This window comes from Leucoraja erinacea, chromosome 17, assembly GCF_028641065.1.
Source record: "Leucoraja erinacea ecotype New England chromosome 17, Leri_hhj_1, whole genome shotgun sequence".
Lineage (NCBI taxonomy): Eukaryota > Metazoa > Chordata > Chondrichthyes > Rajiformes > Rajidae > Leucoraja > Leucoraja erinaceus.
Window position 1 is genome coordinate 27189405 of NC_073393.1, and position 27695 is coordinate 27217099.

At 44.8% G+C, this 27695-nt stretch overlaps 1 protein-coding gene across 6 annotated transcripts in view; it reads right to left on the minus strand.

The window, feature by feature from the left end:
• The window catches only part of wwox (WW domain containing oxidoreductase), a 977325-nt gene extending 949846 nt beyond the window's left edge, over positions 1-27479 (minus strand). For 5 of the 6 annotated variants that reach the window (XM_055648844.1, XM_055648848.1, XM_055648849.1 and 2 more), the window contains exon 1: positions 27312-27479. In XM_055648844.1, coding sequence (XP_055504819.1) covers positions 27312-27418 — 107 coding nt within the window. In that variant the 5' untranslated portion in view covers positions 27419-27479. The remainder of the gene's footprint in view (positions 1-27311) is intronic. The other variant, XM_055648843.1, reaches the window with a different exon arrangement.
• Between the last annotated feature and the right edge of the window lie 216 nt (positions 27480-27695).

The window sequence follows — 27695 nt, forward strand, 5'->3', positions numbered from 1 at the left end:
CCTCTCCCCTCCCTACTACCCTCTCCACCCCCACTCTCCCTCCCCAGAATCTTGAGGTTGCTGCCACTCTCCGTTCGTGCATGCCCCAGAGGAGCATCAGCCGTCGGCGCCCTCAGAGCCAGGCCTCAGTTCGGCCTGGAAGCACCAGCAGCTACGGCTGCCATGGCCGCGCCGGCGTGTGGGCGGGAGGGGGGGAGAGCTCTGAGAAAAGATGGGGGAAGAGCCATGGGAGTGAGGAGGTATCACGGGGGAGGAGACAGGAGCCAGCAAGGGGGACCAGAGGGGAAAGGTGTGGAGCTGCGGGGCGTTGCGATGGCAATGTGTTTGGGACTCACAGCGGCCGCTGGATGCTCTCCTCCGCCAGATCAGACTCTCTGCTTTCCGTTTGGTGACATTGCAGCATTGCTGGGCTGCAGCTTGGGGCAGGGCTGCTTCGGGTCCCTCCGAAGGTCCGGTTGGAACCCTTCGCCGGTTCTCCTCAGCTCCAGTAAAGACACGATGGCGCAGGAAGAAGCGGACTGTCCCGGCGAGTGCAGGGGAAAAATCCGCACGGTGTTCGAAGGCAGGAGAAGAGATTGATCTGCGCACGCGGGGTTTTTAAGATTTTTAAACCTCGCTAACTGTGACGACATTCAACCGATCGGAACGAATCTTGGTGGATTCGCAGCATAGGAGAACGGTGAGTGAACTGGCGAACAATCGTAGCGCTATCGTATAAATAGAATGACCGCCAAACCGGATAACAAGATCAGAGTTTTAGTTATGTACTAGACCAAGGGGGACCCGTTGGGTTGTGGAGGGGGTAGGGGGTTTACTGCAGCGAGAGGGGAAGTAAGGGGGGAAGAGGGGGGAGGGAGGGAGTGAGGGGGAAAGGGAGGGGGAGGGAGGTGGAGAGAGAAGGGGGAGAGGGAGGGGGAGAGGGAGAGGGGGAGGGGGGGAGGGGGGGAAGGGAGGAGGGATGAGGGGGGGGAGAGGGGGAGGGAGGGGGAGATGGGGGAGGGGGGGGGGAGAGATAGGAGGGGGAGAGACAGGAGGGGGAGAGAGATAGGAGGGGGAGAGAGGAGGGGGAGAGAGGAAAGGGCACAGAGGAGGGGCACAGAGGAGGGGGGAGAGATGAGGGGGAGAGAAGGGGGGAGAGAGGGGGGGGGAGAGGGGGGGAGAAGAGGGGGGGGAAGAAGAGGGGGGAGAAGAGGGGGGAGAAGAGGGGGGGGGGAAGAGGGGGGTAGGTGGGGGGGGGGGAGAGGAGGAGGAGGAGGCGAGGGAGCCGGGCGAGCGGGCTGCAAAAGGCTGCAAAAAGCAGAGAGAGAGCCCGGGGAGCTCTGGAGCTCTAGTACAGGGCCTGACTCTCGGCATCTCTCGGGAAACCCGAGTCGAGGCAGACAGCAGTGGGTAGCCACAAGGAGGAGCGGTTAGCAGCGGGGGGTAGGAGCAAGATAGGAGCGGAAGCAGCGGGGAAGAGAGGATAGCAGCGGGAGGGAGCGGGCAGCAGCGGGGGGGGGGGGGGGGGGGGAGCAGGATAGGAGCTGGTAGCAACGGGGAGGAGGAGGGGAGGAGCAGGTAACAGCAGGTGGGAATGGGAAGAAGCGGGCAGCAGCAGGGAGGAGCGCTTAGCAGCGGGGAGGAGTGGCTAGCAGCGGGCAGCAGTGGGGAGGAGCGGGAAGCAGCAGGGAGGAGCGGGTAGCAGCGGGGAGGAGCGGCTAGCAGCGGGTAGCAGCGGGGGGGAGCGGGTAGCAGCGGGGGAGGAGTGGTTAGCAGCGGGAAGGAGGGGGCAGGGAAGGAGGGTGACTTCACTCACTGCGCGTGGAACATAGCGCAGCAGGCCGTGAGGAGAAAGTTCTTGAAAAGCAAGCCGGGAAGCTCATGAGCGCTCGTGGCCTCGGGAGCGCTCTGAAGCTCTTAGTAGCGCCTTCGGAAGCCCTCAGGATCTGCAGAATGGAGCCCACTTGCTCGTTCTTTCTGCATCTTTTCAAGAACCGGAGGGGAGGGGGCAGGGGTGCGGGAGAGGGAGGGTGGTGACGTCACTCCCGGAAAACAGTGCCCAGCAGGCATCGTGTTGAAAACTGTGCAGCGGGCCGCAAGGAGCAGAGCCATTGTGACATCATCAGCTCGTTAACTTCAGCTTGTTCACTTCAAAAAAGATCTCAGATTGGTGAACAATTTTATTTATAAAACTCGGGATATAATGAATTAAATTTTCAGATGAGGTGATTTTATAGATCACGAGGTAAATCTCTACCGGAATATGTAAAAATTTCACCGTTAGTGCGTCGGGTTTTCGACGAGATGTGAATCACACACACACACACATATATATATATATATATATATCCACATCCAAGATCGCAGATAGACAGATAGTTAGAAAGACAGATAGATGAAGACTTAGTGCATTTACATTGCAAATGTTCAACTACATTTAAGGAAATAAAAATCAACTAAAATTTACATTTTTGTTCTATCAGACAATAATTTTTACTCTAAATTCATTAGGAAATAATGAACAAAACTACTAAGCCTTATTCCAGACAAATCACTTTATATTTTTGTTTGGAAGTATCTGGTCCCATTGAAGCATGCCCAACAAACTGCCAGTGTCATAATCAGGTGAATAATCCTCATGACACTAATGTCATTTCATGCCCACAGCACAATTGGAATGAACCATGAAATAAGATGAGTCAGATATAATCCATACTTCCTCTCAGGAGAACCATTACAGCTGTTTGTGCTGTTATTTTGATGGCTTTGAAGATTCTTTATTTGAGTATAATTTGCTCTTTTGTGATTTCTGTTTAACCTTTCTATATACACATGCACATACCTAACAGCAAGGGTTCAGCTGGTGGAATTCCAAATGGCATTTTCCCTTCCGCAACCCCTACAGTTTAATAGCAAATATGCAGCTCTACCAATGTTAAACTGAGATCAAATAACTCCCCACAAAGCAAGTCTATATTTCCTACTCTGCTCGGCTTGGTGTCACCATGAAACAGCAACATATTTTTTTTGCAATTTGTCTATAATGTTATAGTCATATGACACAGAAACAAGCCTTTCGACCTAAATAATCCATGCCAACCAGGTTTTATAACTGGGGTAGACACACACTGCAGGTGTAACTCAGCGGGTGAGGCAGCATCTATGGAGAGAAAGAATTGGCAATGTTTCGGGTCGAGACCCTTTTTCAGACTGAGGTAGTTTGTTTTGTGATTTCCCTTTCCTGTACATTTACCTATCAAATATTTGACATTGTAGCCATCTCTATGCCTCTCAGGATTTTGTATCTCTATAACACCTTGCCTTAGAACTCAAGCCCTCGAGTCCTGCTAACATCCTGGTGAATCCTTTCTGCACCCTGGATCACAAAATGTAATTGTACTCGGCGAAGACTGTAATTGTTATTATCAAAATGATTTTTAAAATAAGGAGGGAATGAAAAGGTTAAATGCTTTTAAATATATAAAAGATATATAATGGAATACTGGACTAGGTTGTGGCTCATATTTCTTCTCAAGCAGGCCTTTTCCAGTGGATTGATAAGAGAGAGAGACACGCCCGGGCTTGCAGGTTGCTGTGTATTGAGACAATGACCGGTGTTGTTGCAATGTGTCTACCAATTGATGGGAGAGACAAGCCCATGAGGAAATATTATACAATAAAATTGCTCCAATGATAAGTTCTTAGGGAACTTATGTTAAGTTTCAAGAGAAGGACTTGGATACATGTCTCCACAAAGCAATAAAGAACACACACAGGAGAACAGATGGTTGATCTGAATCTTTATTTATTGCTTTGAAGCAATAATCATGCTGTCAGTGGTTGTATTTGGTTTAGGTTGGTGTCTAGAATGGAGGTTGTTAATGGGATCCTTCTCCATGACATGGGCACCATCCTTCTTCCTTTGTGACACATCTCTGAGCTTGGCTGTGTCATGAAGGGGATTTATGTTAGTCTATATTGGATTGTAGGCACCAAGGGTAGATACTAGTCGGTGAGATGGTTTGTGCTGTTTAAATGTATTTATGTTGGGATAAGAGATAAGGCATAGGCGATGGTTGTGTGACCTTTGCAAAATAGTTTATTTTGTTTATAGAAGACTGAGAAAGTAACTGTTTTGATCTAAGCCAAACAATTGGGGTCTGCAAATAGTAATCTTCAAATTGCTGTGTGGAATGCTATTGGTAAGAAGTTGTAAAGAGGCCTTACATTCCTTTCCTCCAGAGATAGAAGGGGGAGGTTGTAATACAGAATGAAATTAGACCCGAGCTTGGGAAGAAACAATCAAGTGTGACAATTAATGGCCTTTATGTGCTGGAGTTGGGATTTGTGTCCTTAGAAATCACTTAAGTCTTTACCACTTTGTAAGAATGGGGCAAAACATATTTAATCTTTGTAATCCATAAGTAACTGTATTTTAACTATGTAGTTGTAAGGAAATTAATTGTGAAGTGTATTGTGTTTTAATTACGATTGTAAGTATTAGACTTTGTTTAAATCTGAAGTTTTAGAAGTAACTTTCTTTTCCAAAAATGAAAATATGTTTTGTGTGTATGTGTTGTGTGATTGCTGTATGATGTGTATATACTGAGGTGTTCACTGAGAATTCGTTTTATATCTGAGGTTTTACTTTATTGAAATAAAATGATTTTTAGCAAAGAGGTTGAAGAAACCAGAGGGGAAGAAGGTTGTAAAGGGGCCAGAAAAGGGAAAATCATATGACTATACATATTGTCAATCAATGGAAAGGATTTAGTTGAATGGTTAATGCAAATAAGTTAAATGTATGGTAAACTATAATGATTGGTTAATAGTTTGCTACTCCTTTTGTACCATCCTTGTCTATTACCTATATAATGTGTTACATTTATGCCAAAGTCTGTAGTTCTTTCGACCTGCTCCAGAGTTTCTAACTCTGTGTTGGAAGGTTTAAAGAATTATCCAGCGCTATCAGAATAAAGAATTGATTTTAGCAGCAATGGTTTGAATCACGTTTTCTTGAATAGGACTGACAAAAAGAACTCAGTTTAACACCCAGACTTGTCTCAGTGATGTATATTGAGACAATGGTCGATGTCTTTGAGATGTCTTGTCTTGAAAGTACCAACTGATAAGATGCCTTTGAAATGTGTCTACTAATTGACAAGACAAGCTCAGACTCATCCTGTGGTTATGTGTATTGACTGTATCCCTGACCATGAATAACATATTTACACACACACAGTATAAACAAGAGGGAGAGGGAGAGGGAGAGGGAGAGGGAGAGGGAGTTAGTTTTACTTCAATCCAAACCCAAACAACCATATGCAGGCAGTGCTTTTTTACTTCCAACTAACCATATATTCATTTTCAAACCACATTATGGGTACTCACAGCTGTGGAGACATTTGTTTAGTGTCATTCAGAGCTCTGATTGAGGCACACCACTTGCAGAGACTGATTGAGGCACACCACTTGCAGAGACTGATTGAGGCACACCATTTACTGGTTTTATAGTCCCTCCCCCTCCCTCCAGCAGGAGCAGAGAGAATGGGGAATTTTGTAAAAACATTAATATCTCTGTCATTTTTCATCGACGGAAACATCCTCGGCACACATGCGGCGGAGGGGGGCTGAGAGTGAGGTGGCCAAAAATGACGGCCGTAGGTGGCGGCGTTCTCTCGGAAATCGCAGCACAGATGGCCAAAACCGGTCAAAAACAGACTTTTAGTAATATAGATAGGTGGGGGCACTGCAAGCCGGAAGCCCTGCCAGCAGCGTGTCAGTTTTTTCTACTTTTATGGGGGGGTTTTGTGTGTTTAAATGTGTGTTTTTGATGTTCCTCTGTGTGTCTTGTGTGGGGGGTGGTGTGTGGGGGTAAGGGGCAAACCGCATCGGTCGCCTCCTCCATGGAGAGGCGACTTTTTCCATGTCGCCTCCCCCGTGGCCTAACAGCAAGGATCGGTGCGGCCTTTCCCAGAGACGTGCCCAGAGCTTCAGCGGCGGGCGCTGCATGGACTCTCGTCGCGTAGCGGGTGAGCCCTCGCTGGGGCTCGCCGGAGGGGAGCGCTCCATTCGCTGGCCCACAGCAGTCTGCAGGGCTAAGGCCGGCGCAGCGTGGACTTACCATCAGGAGCGGGGTCCCTCGCCGGGGACCCCTGGAGAAGAGCTTCGACCGCCGGCCCTGCGGTCTGCGGTGCTTCTGGCTGCGGCGCGGCGGGAACTTTAAATTTCCGACAGCCGGCCTGCAGCCTACACCAACCTGAAGCCGCGGTCTCCGGTAGGGAAGCACCGATTCAGGACTTACCTGGACTTTTTACCTTGTCTGCACATCTGGACACCCGCAGCGGCAGCTGCGGAGGTTTGAGGTCCCGACCACGGAGGAAAATGGAGGAGGACTGGCCAAATGTTGTGCCTTCCACCACAGTGATGAATGCTGTGGTGGATGTTTGTGTTAAATTTTTTGTGTGTTTTTGTGTGTTCTTGCTCATTGTACCGATGCTGGCAAATTCATTTCACTTGCACTTTATGTGCAAGTGACGAATAAAATTGATTGATTATATTGATTGAATAATCTAACCAAACGTTTCAGAGCTGAATCCTGGCCAGTCGGAAGAACATGGAATGTAGGAACTGTTAAAAAGGCAGAAAAGATGAAAAAGGATGGTATGCCAAAGAATTGGGATGTGTTACAAGCAGAATGTAATTGGCATGAGAAAACAGAAAAAGGCCGAAAAAATAAAAGGCCTGATTGAGTCGCAAATTAAGCGACAATTGGTAAAAGAAAAAGGGAAAGAAAAGTGCGCTAAAACGAAATAACCCCGGGGACCCCTTGTCTGGCATGGTGACACTGTTTATGGAAGAAGAGGGGATAAAGAACAAATTCGGGGGGAATGGGGAACAAATTGCGACTCAGAGACTGAAGAGGAAGATGAGAAAGAAGGGAAAGGGCTGAGGCAGAAGAGGAAGAAGCAATATTGAATCCAGCAGTGAGAGATAAACAACGCAGATGGCCAGAGAGAGAAACAGCCGATAAATTAAAGAAGATTGGAACATGAAGAAAAAAAGAGCACGAGAATCGAGGCTGCTCAAGAACTTTAAATCACAGCCAATAGCCAGTACTGTTTAAAACAAGCTTGCCTTTGAACTTTAAATAACGTTTGGCACAGAGCTCGCCTCTGCTGGGGAGAGAGAGAGGAGAGTTTGTGCGTGACGCAACGGTTGTGGGGTGTGGCATGATCCCGAATGACAGGGGTCAGATCAATCACAACCACTGTCCAATCACAGCGCCCAGGATCCTGACTGATCAGGAATTAGACCTTCCCACTGTGAATAATACCAGCCCTGCCATTCCTGGCAGATGTGGGTTTTCTGTTCTAGGCTTAGTTAATTATTTTTCATTTTAACTCTCTCATTCCAACAAGAAGAAGACTTTCAGAACTTAAAGACAATGATGGCCACTGTATAGCCACACTGCAAGCCTCAGCCCTCCCAGTTCACCTGGCCATTATTAAGTGCAATGCCCATACGAGTGACCACGACAAAGTCTCCCAGGGAAATGCACTAGCTTGCAAATTTTGCTCATTGGTCCCCATAGAACCAAAGATTCTATTCCACAGAATAGCCTTGCCAAGACATGGGTGAAGTAAAGTTAATATAGAGGTAACCAGAGTTTAACATCATGGGAACCTTGTGCGATAACAGTACGGCATCCGTGGACCACTGTGGCACTAACGTCAGGTAATCGTGTAACTTGGGTACTCGGGAGAAAATTCAAGCAAGCTTGAATTTCTCCAAGAGTGACTTGTACACTTGTGGTTGAGCATTGCAACATTTTATGAACGTAGTGGCCAGTGCGATATCCATAGTAACTCTTGCGGTTACCGTGGGAACTCCTGCGAACGGTAAACCCGGAAGCTGGACAGAGGGGACAGGTGAGTAAAAAAGGTGTTCTCAATGTCGCCAATGGAACATGTGTCCATCGAGGACGTCCCACCTCATTGTCATTGTTGGAGAATCTTTTTAACAGGAACACGCAGAGATGGCTCCCAGAAAAGCTCAAAGAAAGAGGGTAAAGCGTGTCAGAAAGGTTTTTGCCATGCAGGAGAATGAGGAGGAGACGCAGCAAGAGAGACAGGTGGAGAGGCAACAGGAGATGCCAGAGATAACACTGCCTGTGGGCTCCTTGTAGCAGGGAGAGGGTGAGCAAGGTGGATTTCAGATTGCCTCCCCAATAGCCGTTGTAGGAATAGCCTCTACAGACGCTTATGTAAAGGGAAGATGGCAGAAGGTAAGGCCATATAACTTCTCCAGAGAACAAGAGGGGGAACTTGTAGAATGGTACCAATTTAACGAGATTCTCTACGATAAATCCAGAGAGGATTATAGAAACAGGGAGAGAAACCGGAACCTGCTGGAGACAAAGGCTGCGGAGTATCATGTGAGTATATATAACGATATATCAGTTCATCAACAGGAGAACCATTTAATGTTATCCAAGATTTAAAAACATACAATGCTATAGATGTAAAAGTGCTGTTTTTGCAGTTAACTTAAACTTCTCTTATAAGTCTGTCTGTGCCCTGCAGCTGCAAAGTAAAAAAGTCGCAGACAGCTTTTACACCCTCTGTGTTTGAGGTTGGAATCATGTTTCTAAGTGCCATAAAATAAATTATGACATCATTTGTGCCACGTGATGATTTAATTGCACTTGACAGTTTACAATGCTCATTCAAGATTTAACAGGAAAGCTCGGGAGACGGACAAGTCACTCGCACAAATAACAGAAATGCCGAGTACCGTGGGAACTCTTTGTCTACCCCCCCCGTTATATCATATGATATCGTGCTAGACCACGACCACTTCACTCTGGTCACATCTTGCGTCAAGTCGCCCCGTGAAAAAGCCCCATTAGCAATATTGAATGAGATGTGGCAACTTGTGAGTGAATGTCACAGAAAAAACATGTTTTCAGATGTAGTGTCTCTTTAAGACTTAAACAGGAAGTGGCGGCGTGGCGGCGCTGCCTTGCAGCTGCGGCTCGCCTGCAGTCCGTTTGTCTTTTCTGTTTTTTGTTTTGGCTTGTCCCGTTTTTACAGTTTGTTTCGGTTTATTTAGTTGTGTATGTGTGGGGGGGTGGGTGTAACATGTTTTTTGACTCTTCCTTCGGGGGGGGGGATGCGACCTTTCCTGCCGTATCCCCCATCTCCGTGTCCGTCTGCGCTGAGGCCTATCGCGGAGCTGGCGGCCTCCAACTGCGACCGACCTCGAGGCTGCGGAGGCAGAGCCAGGACTTACCAACGCGAGGCTGGCCGACTTCGGGGCTGCAGTTGCGGGGCGACCCAACTTCCAACCCGACTTTGGAGCCTCGGAGGCTCGGCCGCGGGCCAGTGGACGACATCATCGGAGGCTCAAGTTCTGTTTTCCGGAGCTCCCGCAACTACAGCTGCGTCCGCTGGACTGGAGGACGGCAGCTTCGGCAGCTTCGACCGTCCCGGGCTGTGGAGTTTGAACCGGCCCGTTTGCGGAGCACGGATTCAGCCGCGGGACTTACCTACCATCACCCAGCGGGGTCACAACATCGGAGGCTTGGATTGCCTCAGCGCAGAGGGAGAGCAAGGAGGGAAGAGACAATGACTTTGGGACTTAAACTGTGTTGAGTGTTTGTTATTTATTCTATGTTATGACTGCAGGCTAAACCATTTTGTTGCACTGAAAAGTGCAATGACAATAAATTGGCTCAAACTCAAACTCAGAGGAGAGATGCAAAAATGCAGTTTGTTTTGTCTTATTGATGTTTTAAGTTGTTTTTTTCCCTATTTGTAATCTTTTGAGCTGAGTTCAAAAAGAGACCTGGATGCTTTTGGTATCTGATAAAAGTGGTGGATGAGATTGGAAATGCCAATATCGCAGAGAAAAATAAAATGTTGATTTGGGAAAATTGTGATTGGTATGCATTTATGCTAGGAATTTGAGGTTGTGAATTTGGGGAGATAGATTGGAACAATTGGGAATAATTTTTAAATTGTTTTTTCTTAATAATGATCTATTTTTTAAAGGGTTTAAGGATATTGGCGAAGCCATGGATTACTAATTTTGAGTTTTTTTAGTTCTTTTGGGAAAACTTGGATAGCGATGTTACAAAACCTGCCTACTGCAGCGCTGCAGCTCTGCCACTATCCGTGTGTGTGACTTTGGCGCCTTTGAGGAGGGGGAGCGGGATTAAAATCCAGTTTTCTACTGCCTGTCGTAGGTGGATTTCCTCGGGCTGCTAGCTGCTGAAGAATAATCGATCGGACTTCCATTCCCGATTTTTTTTTTTTTTTTTTAAATCGCGAGACAATTTAATAATTAGATTAAAATAAAATGCAACTTTTAACGCCCTCAATGCCTATAACGTGACGGATCGCAAGAACGGGACAAAACAAAAAGTAAATTGTTTATTTTACATGTAAACTTGCTTCTTGAGATGGCTTTAATCTAATTTTACATTGAGAAAATGTGATTTGGGCCCCATACGAACCGGCAGTGTTTTTCCTGCCGATATGGGGTTCAAATTCACCACAAATGCAACGTTCCAATCGATCGCCTTCCAGAAAAACCCACTCACAAGATGATTTAAATGCTCATTTATTTTGGACAATCATGTCATAAGAGCATCTAAATCGTCTATATTTTGTGTTATTGTCTATCCATAGTCAATATTTTTATATTAAATATCAGTTTTAGTCCCATGTATTGTGCAAAAAAAAAAAAAAATTGATTATTAGATTATTTGAGTTTCTCGATTAATTTATGGGAATTATACATTAAATTACTTCCATCTGGCATATAAATTCATGACAGTGAGATTCAAACATCATGTTATATTGTGAATTCTTGTGTGAATGGGATTAGTTTGTTATTGGGATACAGGCGATTTAAAAAATATATCCTTTTCTTAAGAAATGAAATCTACAGGACATTCTTAATGGGAAAGTAGTGGGCAGAAAGGCATGTCACGTGTGGCAAAAACTTGTATTTTACAATGCCAAAAATAAAAAGTTAAGGAAAAACAACGTGTACAGAGTTGCTTATTGATTACAATCTGAGGAGTATGATGATGTTACTGATTATGATATGCCAATGTACCAGCTAGCAACTGGTCCTCTGCACAAAGACTTGGTCTATTGCTAGAAATTGCAATTTATTTACCTATGTGTTACGGACTTACAGCATATAATACAAGAATATTAAAGTTCTGATCTTGAGAATATCACATTTTTGAATTTTCAAGGCAGTCTGGGTGTATATTATTATTTCCGTCACAACGGTCAATTTTGTAATTAACTACAATTAGGTAATTAACTAATTATATGCTTTAATTTCAGGTCATCCAAGTAAGATGTTTTACATTTGTTTCAGAACGCTTTAATCTATAACAACTGAAAATGTCATTCAGTTCCCTTAATTTTTAAGAAAGTTATGGGCTTTTGACTGTCCTCGATCACAGCTTTTGTGTCCAGTCAAAGGAAAAGCAATAGGGAACAAGATGCTAATTCCCGAGTATGAAAATGGCCATAACTTTTTTAATACTGAAGATATGAAAGTGAATTAGGCGTCAAATTAAACTTATTTTTATGCTTTATCTGATGAGATAAATTGCAGACTTGATGTTTTAAATCTCAAAATGTTGTACCATTGCTACTATGGTGGCCCGAGCAGGGCTCGAAATTAGCGGTTGCCCGGTTGGCAATGGCAACCTACAGTCCCGCCGGGCAACTTAAAGCCATGCCATTTTGCCCAGCTTGGCAAGCACCCGGGATACATATTGTTTAATTCTGAGTGGGCCCCCTCTCTATCTCTCTCACTCTCTGTCTCCACCCGCCACCCGTATCCGTGCCCGTGTCTGGGTCTCGGGTCTCTGGCCGCTCCTCATCTGCCAGCACGGCAGCCCGTCTTACCGCGGCCTGCACATCCTCCCCCTCCACATGCGCACAACCACGACCAGCACCAAAGATCCTATAGCGAGGATCTTTGGCCAGCACTTCATCGGCGGTGGTTGTGCGCATGTGCCGCCCTGCACATGCGCACTGCCATGGCAACTGGTCGGCGCCGGTCACTTTCTCCCTCCCTTTGCATTGTGGGAGATCTGGCCGCCATTGCTGTCTGGTTGCCACCTCACCGCGACCGCTGAAAACCAACGCAGAATCACCCCCTGGAGCTGGAGTAACTCCCTGGGGTAACTCCCTGGGGTAACTCCCTGGGGTAACTCTTGCTTCTTGGTTTCCTGGTCCTCCAAAAATATTCGAAATGGAATTTAAACTTGAGTGGACCCCCCACCACCAAACACCAAATAACAGCCGATTGCATTTTATCTGTTTATTTATATGTATGGTCTATGGTATATAGACACACTGAACTTTTATCTCCCGTTCTGTATTATGCTTACATATTCTGTTGTGCTGTAGCAAGCAAGAATTTCATTGAGACACATGATAATAAAACTCTCTTGACTCTTGACTTGGACTTAAGCAAAAAAGGGTTCTTCGGGAAAAAAGAGCTACTTAAATTTAGTTGTGTCTGGTTGGGTACCTATGGTAGGGTGAAGATGCTTTAATTGTGCGGGGGAACTCCATGGACCAGCCAGCATCTCCGGATAGAAGAAATTGGGTGACGTTTCGGGTAGGGACCCTTCTTTAGATTTCCTCTGATTTCCTCTGGTTTTAGTGTTTTTAGTTTAATTTAAAGATACAGCGAGAAAACAGGTCGTTCGTCCCACCAAGTCCACACCATCCACCAATCATCCCGTACACTAGTTCTATCCCACACATTAGCGACGTAAGTCAAGAGTCAAGACTCACATCCCAGTTAGAACAATGAAATCCTTACTTGTAGCAGCACAACAATGTTATAAATGAGAAAACAAAACAGTGTATATTTATATATGAATATATAACTATACACACACACACACACATAATTTCCCTCCTGGGATTAATAAAGTTCTATCGTATAGTATTGTGTGTGTAGGAAGGAACTGCAGATGTTGGTTTAAACTGAAGATAGACAAAAAAGCTGGAGTAACTCAACAGGTCAGACAGAATCTCTGGACAAAAGGAAAATATTACGTTTTGGGTTAGGTCTGAAAAAGGTTCCTGCACACCTTTGGAATGTGGAAGGAAACAAGAGCACCCAGAGAAAACCCATGCGATCAAAAGGAAAAGGAGCAAACTCCCTACAGACAGCACCCATATTCAGGACCAATTCCGGGTCTCTGGCAATTTTAGGCAGCAACTTTATGGCCAATGTACTGCCCCATAGCCTTGAACTGAATTAAAACATATAGTAGCTGTAAAGGGGGACATAGCGTCACTTAGAGATTTAAGACTGAAAATGGATAGTTTATTTTCTTTTAGTAACCAAAGTTATCAACGTATAATTTTTTGTGTGTTGGAAAATAAAATATAGTGGCACAGCTAGTGGGCTTGCTGCCTCGCACGCCAGAGATCTGTGTTCGATCCTGTCCTCGGGCACTATCTGTGTTGAATTTGCACATTCTCCCTGCAAGCATGTGAGTTTCCTCCCACATCCCAAAGACGCATTGGCTTTGTAGGTTAACTTGTCTCTGTAAAATTGCCCCAAATGTGTAGGTAGTGGGTGAGGAAAGTTGGATAACAGAACTTTTGTGAATGGATAGACAAAAATGCTGGAGAAACTCAGCGGGTGAGGCAGCATCGATGGAGCGAAGGAAATAGGCGGCGTTTCGGGTCGAGACCCTTCTTCAGACTGATGTGAGGGTGCGGGGGGAGGTTGAAGGAAGAAGAAAGGAAGAGGCGGAGACTGTGGGCTGAGGGAAAGCCGGGAAACGGAGGAGAAAGGAGGGACTACCTGAAATTGGAGGTCAATGTTCATTCCGCTGGGGTGTAAACTGCCCAAGCAAAATATGAAGTGCTGCTCCTCCAATTTGGGGTGGGCCTCACTCTGGCCATCGAGGAGGCCCAGGACAGAAAGGTCGGATTTGGAATGGGAGGGGGAGTTGAAGTGCTGAGCCACCGGGAGATCAGGTTAGTTATTGCGAATGGAGTGGAGGTGTTGTGCGAAGCGATCGCCAAGCCTGCGCTTGGTCTCACCGAGGATGATCATATGCTGAATAATCCAACCAGATTTTTGTTTGGAAGTGGAAAGAGAATAATGGAAATTGCATTCATTGCAATGTGTAAAAAGAGATAAGATACTGTATTGTAATTTTGCTGCATGTCATTGTGGTATATATCATGTTTTGATTGGTGAATATGTTTAGTTTGTGGCTTTATTTGAAGCAGAATATGTGAATGCTTCATTGACCACTATTCCGACTGGTAACTACGCACTTCGTCCGAGCACATTATTGCACGCGTCATGCAAGCCGTCTTCAAAGACCACCCGAACTGTCATTTAGCAACCTAAAAAGCTGCCGAAGTTGCCCGGCTGGCAACACGGAAAATAAGTGAGAGCCCTGCCGAGATACAATAACTTTAAGGGATGGTACACCCCTCCCTTTAAACAAGATTGGAAATTAATCATGACAAGCGCAGCAGATATACCCCAACTGCAGATAGTAAGACATCCACACAGGCCAGTTAATACTACCTGTTTTTGCCACAACCAAGGCACAGGTGTATTTTTGGGAAACAGTACGTGTATGACAACCCAGTAAGCCACCATTGCCGGCCCACCCCGACCGGTTAATGGCACATATTTTGCATGTGTATCCTGGGCCTACCCATGGTTACCAGGAATGCCGCCGGCAGACGGGGCAACTTGGAAACGACTAAAAGGACCCCATCACTGGACAGGGTGTTATGTTGCATATGTGGTCCCACTCATGAGAAGCATGAACCAGCTGCATCAGCACACGGGGATTTCCAAGTGAAACCTAACGCATGCTAAGCAATTTTTTATGATCCTCCTTCCTATGGTAGCATGGTAGTATGGTAGTTTCACGGGAACTCATTAAAATGGCCTCCGCCATGGAGACGTTTGCCAATGGCACCACCTTGAGTGCAACCCAGGAGATAGAAGAGGTAACAGCTGAGATGGTAGCTATGAACTGTAGTATTACAAAACAGAATTGCCCTAGATTTTATCCTAGCAGTAAAAGGAGGGCTGTGCGCCATAATCGGCCAGGAATGTTGTACTTTTATTCCAGAAGCTTCCTCCAACATTACTGATTTGGCAGCCCATATCAGAATGGAAATGGCTAAAATAAAGAAGGTAGGAGCTGAATTCCATGATAATAGCTCCGGGGGAGGTTGGTGGCCATTTAATATGTTTGGAAGGGTTTGGGGAATTATTGACCACTATGGATTGATTGTATTACTAATTGTACTCTTAATTTGTCTGTTGCGATGCTTATGGCCTATGTACTCGGCGAAGACTGTAATTGTTATCATCAAAATGATAAAAAGGAGGGAATGAAAAGGTTTAATGCTTTTAAATATATAAAAGATATATAATGGAATACTGGACTAGGTTGTGGCTCATATTTTGTCTCAAGCAGGCCTTTTCCAGTGGATTGATGAGAGACAAGCCCGTGCTTGCCTCAGGTTGCTGTGTATTGAGACAATGACCGATGCTGTTGAAATGTGTCTACCAATTTATGAGAGAGACAAGCCCAGACTTGGCTCAGTGATGTATATTGAGACAATGACCGATGCCTTTGAGCTGTCTTGTCTTGAAAGTACCAACTGATAATATGCCTTTGAAATGTGTCTACTAATTGACGAGAGGCAAGCTCAGACGCATCCTGTGGTAATGTGTATTGACTATATCCCTGACCATGAATGTGACTAAGTGATACACACAGTATAAAACATCATGCAACTCTTTGTTCATTGAAGTGGTGGCACGGGGAAAGTCAAGTGTCTGTGTTGCTTACTTGACTGGTGTATCCCTGTCACTTCCCGGCGGATGATCAGTAAAGCTTGAGTTGCTCTAACTGACGTTTTTGTGAGTTGTATTCAGTATTTCTTTAATATCATTTCACTGAGTACTCGCATACACAGAGGAAACGAAAAAACGTTGCTCAATCGGTTTCCATTCAGTGTAAAAATAAGAACAAAAAAGGATAATACATAGAGCTTTAAAAACAAATTAAAATTACCATTTTTAAAAAGAAAGTAGGCCTAAAAATTAACAATATAATAAAAACAGTCATTCTGATCGACAGTGGCTTCACAGTGGCTTTACTTTGACAGGTGTCTAACTGTCAAAGTATGGATGTGTGGTGGATGAGCGATATTTTGGGAGGGGACAAAGTCCGTTAATCAGTCTTATCGCCTGTGGGAAGAAGCTGAGGAGCATCCAGCTGGTTTTGCAGCTGATGCTCCTGTACCTCTTCCCAGATGGCAGAATGGAAAAGATGTGATGTGATGGGTGGTAGGGGTCCTGGATGATGGAGATGGCTCTGCTGATGCTCCTCTTCTTGTATATCTCCAGCAGGAAAGGGAGTGGGGCACCGATAATCCTGCTGGCGGTCTTCACTATCCTGTTTAGTTGATATTGTTCCTAAGCCTTGCAGCTCCCGAACCAGGAAGTGATGCCGTAGGTTATACTTTCAAATGTGCCCCTATAAAAGGTTCTTAGATGGGCAGTGGGGAGACCTGCTTTCCGTAGTCTCCGGAGAGGGTGGAGTTGCTGTTGGGCTCTTTTGACCACAGCTGTGGTGTTGGTCATAGAGGTCAGGTCATCCGACAGGTGGAGTCCTAGGAACTTCACACTGCTGACCCTCTCCACAGCAGCTCCATCAATATACAGCGGTGTATGGTGTTGTTTCCCCGCCCTCCTGAAGTCGACCACCATCTCCTTAGTTTTTCCCACATTAAGAGTGAAGTTGTGGGATTTGCACCATCCTGTGAGCAGCTCCACCTCCATCCTGTACGCCGACTCATTATTGTCGCTGATAAGACCCACCACTGTTGTATCATCAGCAAACTTGTTGATATAGTTGTTATTGAGTCTAGCAGTACAATCATGTGTAAGCAGACTAAACAGCAGGGGGCTTAGGACACAGCCTTGGGGTGAGCCAGTGCTCACAGCGATGGTTTTTGATGTCCGACTGCCCACCCTGACTGTCTGCTGCCGTTGTGATAGAAAGTTAAGGACCCAGTTACAAGTGCCAGTATCCACCCCTAACAGCCTCAGCGTCTCCACCAGCTGCTGTGGGATGTCGGTTTAATAAGAAGTAACAGTGCCTGTACCTCATCTTTTATAATTTGAACATGGTCAAATACTGTACATCACTATTCAATTCCCTTGCTTCCACGAACTTCTCCTCAGTAAATTCAGATGAAAAGTATTCATTTTACACCTAGCACATATCCTGTGGCTCAACACACAGTCAACCACATTTATCTTAAAGGAGCCATACTTACTCCCTCTTAACCCTTTTGCTTTCAATGTACCTGTAAACGTTTTAAAGATTTTCCTTTATCTTGTGCACCAGAGATATCTCTATTCTCCTTATTGCCCTCCTGATTTCCCTCTTTATTATACTCCTGCATTTCTCGAGATTCATCTGATCTCAGCAGCCTATACCTGGCATGTTCCTTTATTTTTATGATGAGTCTTGATATGCCTCATCAACCAGGATTCCCAAAACCTGCCAGCTTACGCATATGTATCCACTTTGTGCTGCTCCATTATCTATATTACTGAAAGTCTGATTTTGACCACTTCCTGTTGTTCTATATATATTGATTTTAGAAAACAAAAGCTGCCACATACGGCTGGCCATCTTACTCAGAGTCCCCTTCCGCTGCGCAGGACAAGAGGATTTTTCCCATCGGTGAAAAGTAAAAGAGTTATTAGTGTTTAAAAAATGTTGAGATTCGCTCTCCGGAAGTGGTGGCGCTGTGAAACGGCTACAGCTCGCTTGCAGTCTGTCTGTTTTTACTTTTGTTGGTGTTGTTTTTTTTTGTCTTGTACAGTTAAACGTTTGGTTATTAGGTTGTGTTATGTGTGGGGGTGAGGTGGAACAGGGCTTTCTGTCTCTCCCTTCGGCGGAATGCGACTTTCTTGTCGTATCCCCCTTCTCGTCCCCCGTCTGAGCTGAGGCCTAATGGCGGAGCTGGTGGCCTCCACCCTGCGACCGACCTCGAGGCTCCGGAGATAGAGCCAGTCAGGACTTACCAAGCTGGCCGTCTTCAAGCTGCGGCGGCGTTCGGGCAGCGGCACGACTCGGCGCTCCGGTGAGGGCGGACAGCGTGGGGCTGAGACACTCCTGTGAGGGTGGCCCGGCTCCCGGCTGGAAAACGCTCCCGTGTGGGCAGCCCGGCTCCCGGCTGGAAGGCGCTCCGTGTGGGCGGCCCGGCTCTCGGCTGGAATGCGCTCCCGTGTGGGCGGCCTGGCTCCCGGCTGGAAGGCGCTCCCGTGTGGGCAGCCCGGCTCCCGGCTGGAAGGCGCTCCGTGTGGGCGGCCCGGCTCTCCGGCTGGAAGGCGCTCCCGTGTGGGCGGCCCGGCTCCCAGTTGGAAGGCGCTCCCGTGTGGGCGGCCCGATGCGGGGCTGAGATGCTCCCGTGTGGGCGGCCCGGTGCGGGGCGGAGACGGTGCTCTGGTGGCTGAGGTGCTCCCGTGAGGGCGGCCAGGTGCGGGGCTGGAAGGCGCTCCCGTGTGGGCGGCCCACGGGACTGACTTACCATCGGGATCGCCTCAGACGGAGGAGGCAGTAACCCTAAGACTTTTTGCCTCCATCACCGTGAGGAGGTGCTTGGTGAACTCACTGTGGTGGATGGTAAGTTGTGTTTATTGTATGTAGGTATGTTACAAAACCTACCTTAATCGTGGCTGAGCATCTGCCCTACCCCGTGTGTGCGATTTTGGCGCTGTTTAGAGGGGGCGGGTTTAAAACGCGATTTTTACTAGGCTGTTGCAATCGAAAATGTTCAGCCTAGTAAATCATCGGAAAATCGCTGAAAGACCCCGTCGCAAAAGGTATTATTAGTTTTTATGGCCTTGTATAATAGTTATAGTTTAAAAATCCTGTCTAAACTCGCAACCTCTCGCAGCCCCAGGGTTTTATAAAGCAAACAATTAAAGGTATGTACCTTATTTTTACATTAAAAGGGGCTTCTTAAGAACCCTGTCTATAAAGTTTTCTATAGCGAAGAGTTCATTTTGGGCTCTTTATATCCCGCAGTATTTTTCTGGGCACTTGAGGGCACAAATCCAGCGCAATGTGAACGTTCTAAACCAGCGCGTTCACAGGAACTCACTAGAAAGCTGATTTAAATTGACTTTAATTTACAGCAATTGAACACTAAATTCCTTCCATTTGGCCTATAAATTGATGTAAATGAGATTTAAAAATCATGTTTTATTGTGAATTATTTGTGAATATTATTTGGACACTTGGCTATTTAGAAATGTTAATCATTTATTAAGAAATGGATAGATGTTTAGATCTAGTAATTGAAGTTTGAAATTAGCTACAATTGGGTAACTAACTAATTATATGCTTTAATTTCAGGTCATCCAAGCAAGATTATTTCATATTTGTTTCAGAATGCTTCAATCTATGATAACTGAAAATTTCATTCAGTTCTCTTAATTTTTAAGAAGGTTATGGGCTTTTGACTGTCCACGATCACAGCTTTTTTGTTATGTCCATAGAAAATGAATAGGGAACAAGATGCTAATTTCCGAGCATGAAAATGGCCATAACTTTTTTATTACTTGAGATATGAAAGTGAATTAGGTGTCAAATTAAACTTATTGTTATGCTTTATCTGATGGGATAAATTGCAGACTTGATTTTTTAAATCTCAAAATTTTGTAACATTGCTATTGTATGTTGTTTATTATTACATGTATGGCTGCAGGCAACGACATTTTGTTCAGACCGGAAGGTCTGAATAACAAATAAAGGATTCAATTCAATTCAATTCAATGAAGGCCACACCACTTCCAGAGGGACTATAAAACCCAGAAGTGTTGAGTGCCTCAGTCAGTCTCTGCAAGATGGGGGAGCGAGAGGGTCACGTCTCTCAGTCTGAGCTGTGAATAACACTGAACACATGTCTACTGAACTGTGAGTGGTTTTACTGACCTGTCGATCCCCTTAATGTGGTTTGAAAATATAGTTTGGAAATGCTGAAGCTAATTTGGAAATGCTAAAGCTGGGTTGCCTTTGGTTTGGAAATGCCTTTGGTTTGGAAATGCTAAAGCTGTGTTTACCTTTTTAAAGTTGTGTTGCCTTTTTAAAGTTGCCTTGCCTAATTCAAGTTGCCTTGCCCAATTAAAGTTGCCTTGCCTTGCCTTCTATATAATTAAGTCTAATCATGACCACTTCCTGTTTGCGCTTTATATTGATTTAGAAAAATCGCAACCACGTTCGGCTGTGATTTTTGGCCATTTACTCAGTCCCCCTCCGCTCATCAGGTGCTGAGGATTTTTCCCATCGATGAAAAATAAGAGTTATCAGTGTTTAAAAAATGTTGAGATTCTCTCCTGTCAATCACGCCATGAAGGCCACGCCCCTTGAGGAGGGAGGGACTATAAAACCCAGAAGTGTGGGCATGGCTCAGTCTCTGCAAGATGGACGAGGGAGAGCTCACGACTCGCTGTCTTTAGTGGCCTTGCACCCTGCTTGAAATGGTATGGAACTGCACTTGAATTTGGTGGCCTTGCACCCTGCTTGAAATGGAATTTCAAGGAATAGCCGTGAGTCAACTGTCAGCCCACCAGCCGTGAGTGAGTGAGCTGCCAGCACAACAGGCTTGAGTGACTGATCCGCCAGCACAATAATCCATTCGGCCCACAATGTCCATACTAGCCCTCTGGAAACCAGTCCCTTCAGCCCACAACACCCATACTAGTGCTCCAGAAAGCCTCCCCCCCCACTCCCACCAATATTGGAATTGGTGGAGAGGTGGAATATTGCATTGGGGGACCAGCCCTCCCGTGTGATACTGGGACCCAACGGGTCCCACTTAGTCTAGTAATTACTTAATTTTTCAATATATCATTGAAATGAGCCAAAGTTTATTAGAATCCAGTTAACTGCCCTAGTCTTTGTCATTTTTCAATTTTGAATTGGAATTTAAAAGGGACAATAGGGAACAGATGTAACAACAACAAAATTCAACTTCAATCCTCATCCAATCAAAAATTAAATACACTTTCAAAAGTTGTACAATGCAGGGCCCAAAAATATTGTGCACGATCCATTCTCTGTAATTATAGTATGCAACTAAAATAGAATTCATAAATAATAAAAATCAATATCCATTTACTGAGAATTAAATGACCTAGTGAATAAAAATAGCACAGGTTACAATTCAAGGGCAGCCTCAGCCTAAAAAGGGTAAATTCCCTCTAAAGCTTGAAAGCATTATAAGCACTGGAATGGTTCTGATTGTGCAAATTGTATCATGTTTGTTAACACATAAAATGCCTCAGGGATCGCTGCTGGGCTCTTTGCTGTTCATTTTCTATATCAACTATTTGGATGAGAATGTACAAGGCATGGTTAGTAAGTTAGCAGATGACACAAATATAGGTGGTGTCATAGAGTGTGAAGACAGCTATCAAGAATTATTGCAGGATCTGGTACAACTGGGCAAGGAATGGCTAATGTAATTTAATAACAGTTAGATGTTGCAGTCTGAGAAGTCAAACCAGGGCATGATCTTTGCAGTGAATGGTTAGGCCCTGAGGTGTGTTGTAATCAAGAGGGATCAAGCAGTTCATAGTTCCCTTAATGTGACGTCGCAGGTGTACAGGTCAGTGAAGAAGGCTTTTTACACGGTGGCCTTCATCAGTCACAGAATTGCATTTAGGGCGATACAGTGCCCTCCATAATGTTTGGGACAAAGACCTATTATTTATTTATTTGCCTCTGTACTCCACAATTTGAGGTTTGTAATACAAAAAAAATCACATGTGGTTAAAGTGCACATTGTCAGATTTTATTAAAAGCCATTTTTATACATTTTGGTTACGCCATGTAGAAATTACAGCTGTGTTTATACATAGTCCCCCCCATTTCAGGGCACAGTGTTTGGGACACGTGGCTCCACAGGTGTTTGTAATTGCTCAGGTGTGTTTTAAATGCCTCCATAATGCAGTTTGCCAAGAAGTACTGAAAAGAGCAACCACAGTTCTGGAAAAAAGGTCTTGTGGACAGATGAGACAAAAATTAACTTATATCAGAGTGATGACAAGAGCAAAGTATGGAGGAGAGAAGAAACTGCCCAAGATCCAAAACATACCACCTCATCTGTGAAACGTGAGGGGCATGTATGGCTGTTGAAGGTACTGGCTCACTTATCTTCATTGATGATACAACTGCTAATGATAGCATAATGAATTCTGAAGTGTAAAGACACATCCTATCTGCTCAAGTTCAAACAAATGCCTCAAAACTCATTGGCCGGCGGTTCAATCTACAGCAAGACAATGATCCCAAACATACTGCTAAAGCAATAAAGGAGTTTTTCAAAGCTAAAAAATTGTAAATTCTTGAGTGGCCAAGTCAATCACCTGATCTGAACCCAATTGAGCATGCCTTTTATATGCTGAAGAGGAAACTGAAGGGGACTAGCCCCCAAAACAAGCATAAGCTAAAGATGGCTGCATTACAAGCCTGGCAGAGCATCACCATAGAAGACACTCAGCAACTGGTGATGTACATGAATCGCAGACTTCAAGCAGTCATTGCATGCAAATGATATGCAACAGAATGCTAAACATAACTACTTTCATTTACATGACATTGCTGTTCCAAACATTATGGTGCCCTAAAATGGGGAGGGACTATGTATAAACACTGCTGTAATTTCTACATGGTGAAACCAAAATGTGTAAAAATGGCCTTTATTAAAATCTGACAATGTGCACTTTCACCGCAAGTGATTTTTTTTCCTATTACAAATCTCAAATTGTGGAGTACAGAGGCAAATAAATAAATGATAGGTCTTTGTACCAAACATTATGGAGGGCACTATATGTTAAAGTTGGACAAGACATTGGTGATGCCATACTTTATTGAGTATTGTATTCAGTTTTGTTCAACCTGCTAGAGGAAAAATAGCGTGGGCTGGAAAGACTACAAAGAAGATTTACAACGATGTTGCCAGGACTCGAGACCCTGACATTGAAAAGACATCTCACCAGGTGCATGTATAAAAATGGTTTGGAGGATATGGGCCAGGCATGGGCAAACAGAATTAGCTTGGATGGGGCATTTTGATAAGCGTAGACGAGTTGGGCTAAAGGGTCTGTTTCCATGCTGTTTGACTCTATGATTCTATGTGACCAATTCTTCTGTATCAATAGCTTGATTACAGCAAATGGAACAAATACATTTTTGCTAAAAACGCACGACCTGTTGTACTTTTATAATTGTATCCACTACTAGACCAAGTGGGACCTTGGTTGGGTCCCGTTGGGTCCCGTTCCTCCAACGCAATATTCCACCATTCACCCGTTCCAACACAATATTCCATCACTCACCCATAGCCCCCAACTGCGTAAGCACGGCTCATTTCCTCTCATCCCCCGGCACACCCCCCCCTCTTCTTCATCCTCCCTCTTCCTTACCCCATCCTCCTGCCCTCCCCCCTCACCTCTCCCTCCCCTTTCCCCTACTCAGTCACTCCCTCCCTCCGTCCATAACCCCTCTCCCCTCCCTACCCACTTCCTCTCCCTCTATTTCCCTGCTCCCACACTCCTCCCACCCTCCCCCCTTTCCCACCCCCACACTAAACACAATATTTAAATAACATTAGACAACAATCCTCGCCCCTCCCCACTCCCTTCCTCTCCTTACAACAATGTAACAGATTTCTCATTGCACTGGGAGTCCTGTCATTTGTTAACATTGTAACGGGTAGGGCAAGTGAAATTGGATTTTTGAAAGTGAAAAGTGATTTTTTTTAAGTTTAAAATGTGAATAACTGTGACAATGGGGAGTAAGGTAGGCCAGAAATTGGTGCACTAGCATGTACCGTTTTGGCGTAATTTCAGGATCACACTCACAGACACACGTGCATACTAAAAAACAAGATGAGAGTTTTAGTAATATATTAGACGAAGTGCAGACCCATTGGGTCTGTTCCCCCAACGTGCAGTTGCGGGGTGGGGGGGGGGGAGCGGCATGCGGCGTCACACACACTAACCACCCCCACACACACTAACTACCCATCTGCACACATGCTAACTACCCCCCTTGATATTATATTAATATTATTAATTTGCTTCTTTTACCCCATAACCGCCCTATCTGATGATGCATAGCCCCCAACTCGCAGGCGCATCTAGAGGGAGGGGTGTAGAGAGTGAGGGCAGAGAGAGAAGGGCAAGAGACAGGGAGGGCAAGAGACAGGGAGAGGGGGGGAGGGAGGGGGGGGGGTGGGAGACAAGAGAGAGACGGGAGGGGAGAGAGAGAGAGAGAAGGGGGACAGGGACGAGGGGATAGAGAGATAGATAGAAACGAGAGAGAGAGGGGAGAGAGGGGGGGAGAGAGAGAGTGAGGGGGAGAGAGAGGAGAGAGAGAGAGAGGGGGGAGGGGGGGAGAGGGAGAGAGAGAAGGGGGAGAGGGAGAGACAGAGAGAGGGGGGAGAGAGAGAGAGGGGGGGGAGAGAGAGAGAGAGAGGACATGACTAAAGAAGAGAGAGACAAGATGTAAAAATTCCGCTGTTATTGTAACGTCAGCAGCTGGGCTGCGGTCAGATTGGTCAACAATTTTAATAAAACAGTCTGAAAATAATGTGCCAAATGTACAGAGGAGTGAATTTCTAAAATCGCTAGGAGATACGTTTCAAAGACACACACACACACACACACGTTTAAATTATAGATAGATATACTCGACCAAGTGGGACCCATTGGGTCCCTGTCACACAGGAGGCCTGGTCCCCCAATGCAACCCATTCCCACAACGCAATATTCCACCATTCACCCGTAGCACCCACGGGAGGCCAGGTCCCCCAACACAACCCATTCCCAACGCAATATTCCACCACTCACCCATTTCCCCCAATGCAACCCGTTCCCCTATCGCAATATTTCCACCACTCACCCCTAGCCCCCAACTGCACGGGGGCAGCTCATTTCCCCATATTCACCCTCCCTCTTTTTAGACTTAAAAAAAAATTAAATTGCACTTGCTGCCAGGCAAAAAAAATTCCTATTGCACTTGCCGCCAAGACTCAAGTGTCCTGGGATTTGCAACATTGTAGCGGGCAGGGCTACAATCCCATTGTGACATCATAGCTGTAACTGCCACTGCAACTTCGTCATTTTTCTCAAAGTGGGGTTTTGTAAAGTAAAAAATGTGAATAACTTGTAAAATATAACATCAATCTGAATGAAACATGATACAAACCACCACAGGACACTGGTGCATAAGGTCGTCCAAAAATGGTAGCACTGTCGTGTACTGTTTTGGGGTAATTTCAGGATCAGACAGAATCACACACACACAGACAGGCATAGGAACAAACAAAATTAGAGTTTTAGTAATATATAATAGATAGATAGATAATGTGTGTACAAATCAAGTACATGATGTACATGTATACAAATTCATGTATGACAGAACCAACCGTTCAACAGTAGAGGAAACAAGAAAGAGTTTCCATCGAGGCCACTGATGTAATATAATCAGCAAAACAAAAGAAACATCATGTTAATAAGGTGATTGTATTAGAAATTTCAAAATGCTTGTTTGTGAAGAGCCTGTTTCTGTGCTGTATGACTATGTTTCCATGTGAGAACCTTGCCCACTGAACCATTGTGGTAAATAGGATTATTCACTGAGCAGCTACCTTTCAGAGTAACTCAGTACTTCTATTGTTTATAAATCCAAGCACGTAGTTTTTTCTGATTTATGTTGTTTGAATAAAGCAACTGATGGAGATACAAGAAAAATGAAAGAAAATACTGTTGCTTCCTTGGAGGTCACTTGGGTCAAGACTTGTGTTGTCACTGTTAATGGTCCAAATGCCTTTAACAGAGTTGATTTCATCAATCAGAATATTTGTGATATGATAGGAGGAACTGGAGTGTTTATAAATAGAAATGCCAAGTTTAGAAACAATAATACAATTTCTAATCTATTGTATTTCAGTTCCTTAGAATCACTCATTTTATATTAGCCTTGTTTTTCTGAAACACAAAACCATTGATTTTAAAGCGGAGCGATAAATCACATTCAGTTTTAAACTTAAGCTTTTCATTGTGCACAAGAAGCCACGTAATAAAGTGTAATAAGTTAGCATCTAATTAAAAGAACATTTCCAAATTTTGTATTAAATCATGATGATGAGTGGAGATGATCATTAGTAATTTCCATTGAGTGCCAAGATCACCTAATCAGCCATTCATAAGATTAGAAAAGCAGGAAGGTTTCTTTGCTGAATTCCTTAGACTAGCAAACCATGTTCAACCTGTACAAATGTACCTGCAAGTGAAATTTAAATAAAGGATGTTGGAATACTTATGATATTTATACTGAAAATAACAGTGCAAATATTAGCAGCATGTTTTAATAATGTTCCTTTCTCCTCTTCTCAACAAAGTGAATGGCGCAGCGTACACAGGTACACTGACAAATATAATTTATGTGAGAAATGGCAGCTCTCAGCAACCTGGGAAGGGAAGCAAAATTGTTTGTGTGGGCGATCACGTGGCAGTAACAAAGCTGTGACATTTAGGTACACCACTATTTGAAAGTCAACACCTTGATTTTCATTCAGGTTGTCTAACAAAGTCGAAGCTTCCTACTGGAATTGTCAAAAACGTGCGAGGTTTCAAATTTGGAATACACCCACATGTAGTTGTAGTGTGCGCACATGGAGCGTTTAAAGATTCGTTTGGTGGATGGAGTTCAGGGAGTGGAGGACCAAGGGAATTGCATGTAATCACATGTAACTGACAACAAAATATTATTAATGAACACTCAGAGGTTCGCAGTGTGAAGGGCTTTACTTTGGAAAAAAGTTGCTTTCAAGGTACAAGGCCAATACACACCCTTTTTCCGCAATATTGCAAGATGAGTACAGAAGAAAACATTGTTGATTGTCTTAATTCTGTGTGTAAACTCCCCTGTATATAAGGCCCAATAACTTATACTTTTGGTTTGATTGTCTATCATTGCGATGACATTGTGCAACATGACAGAAATATAAAGTGCAGAGAGAAATGTCAGCAAATTAAATAAAGTTAGTTGGGTTGTCAAAGATTTAAAAAGTTTCAGCAATGCATTTTGCTCTGGATGCTCTCGGAGATGCGTGACAGTTAAGTCTGCACATGACATGGAATCGATGTATATTTTCCCCACTGCCTCTCTTTATTTGTTTTGTTTGTTTCCTTACTTGGCGTAGTAAACCCAGCCGTCTTTGGTGGTTCTCTCCTCCCAGCCAGGAGGCAGCTCGTCCTCGCTGTCGGTGTCGTCCAGCCCCGCGTATCTGAGAGCAGACATCGCTGCTTCCTCCCCTCCAGCCGCTGTTGTCAGGAGCAACTCGGCTGCCCTCGCCCCACCCCCCGCCGACTGTTTACCTGCGTCACTTCCTCCCGCCGATTGGCTCCAACGCCAGCGAGCATGCGTGTCCGCCGTGCGTCCTGATGGAAGTTGTAGTTCTCAGATTGCTAGAGAAGGACTGAGGTTATGCTGATTTGCAAAAAAAATGACAGCGCTGGAGTAACTCAGCAGGTCAGGCAGCATCTCTGGAGAACATGAATAGGCGACTTTTTGGGTC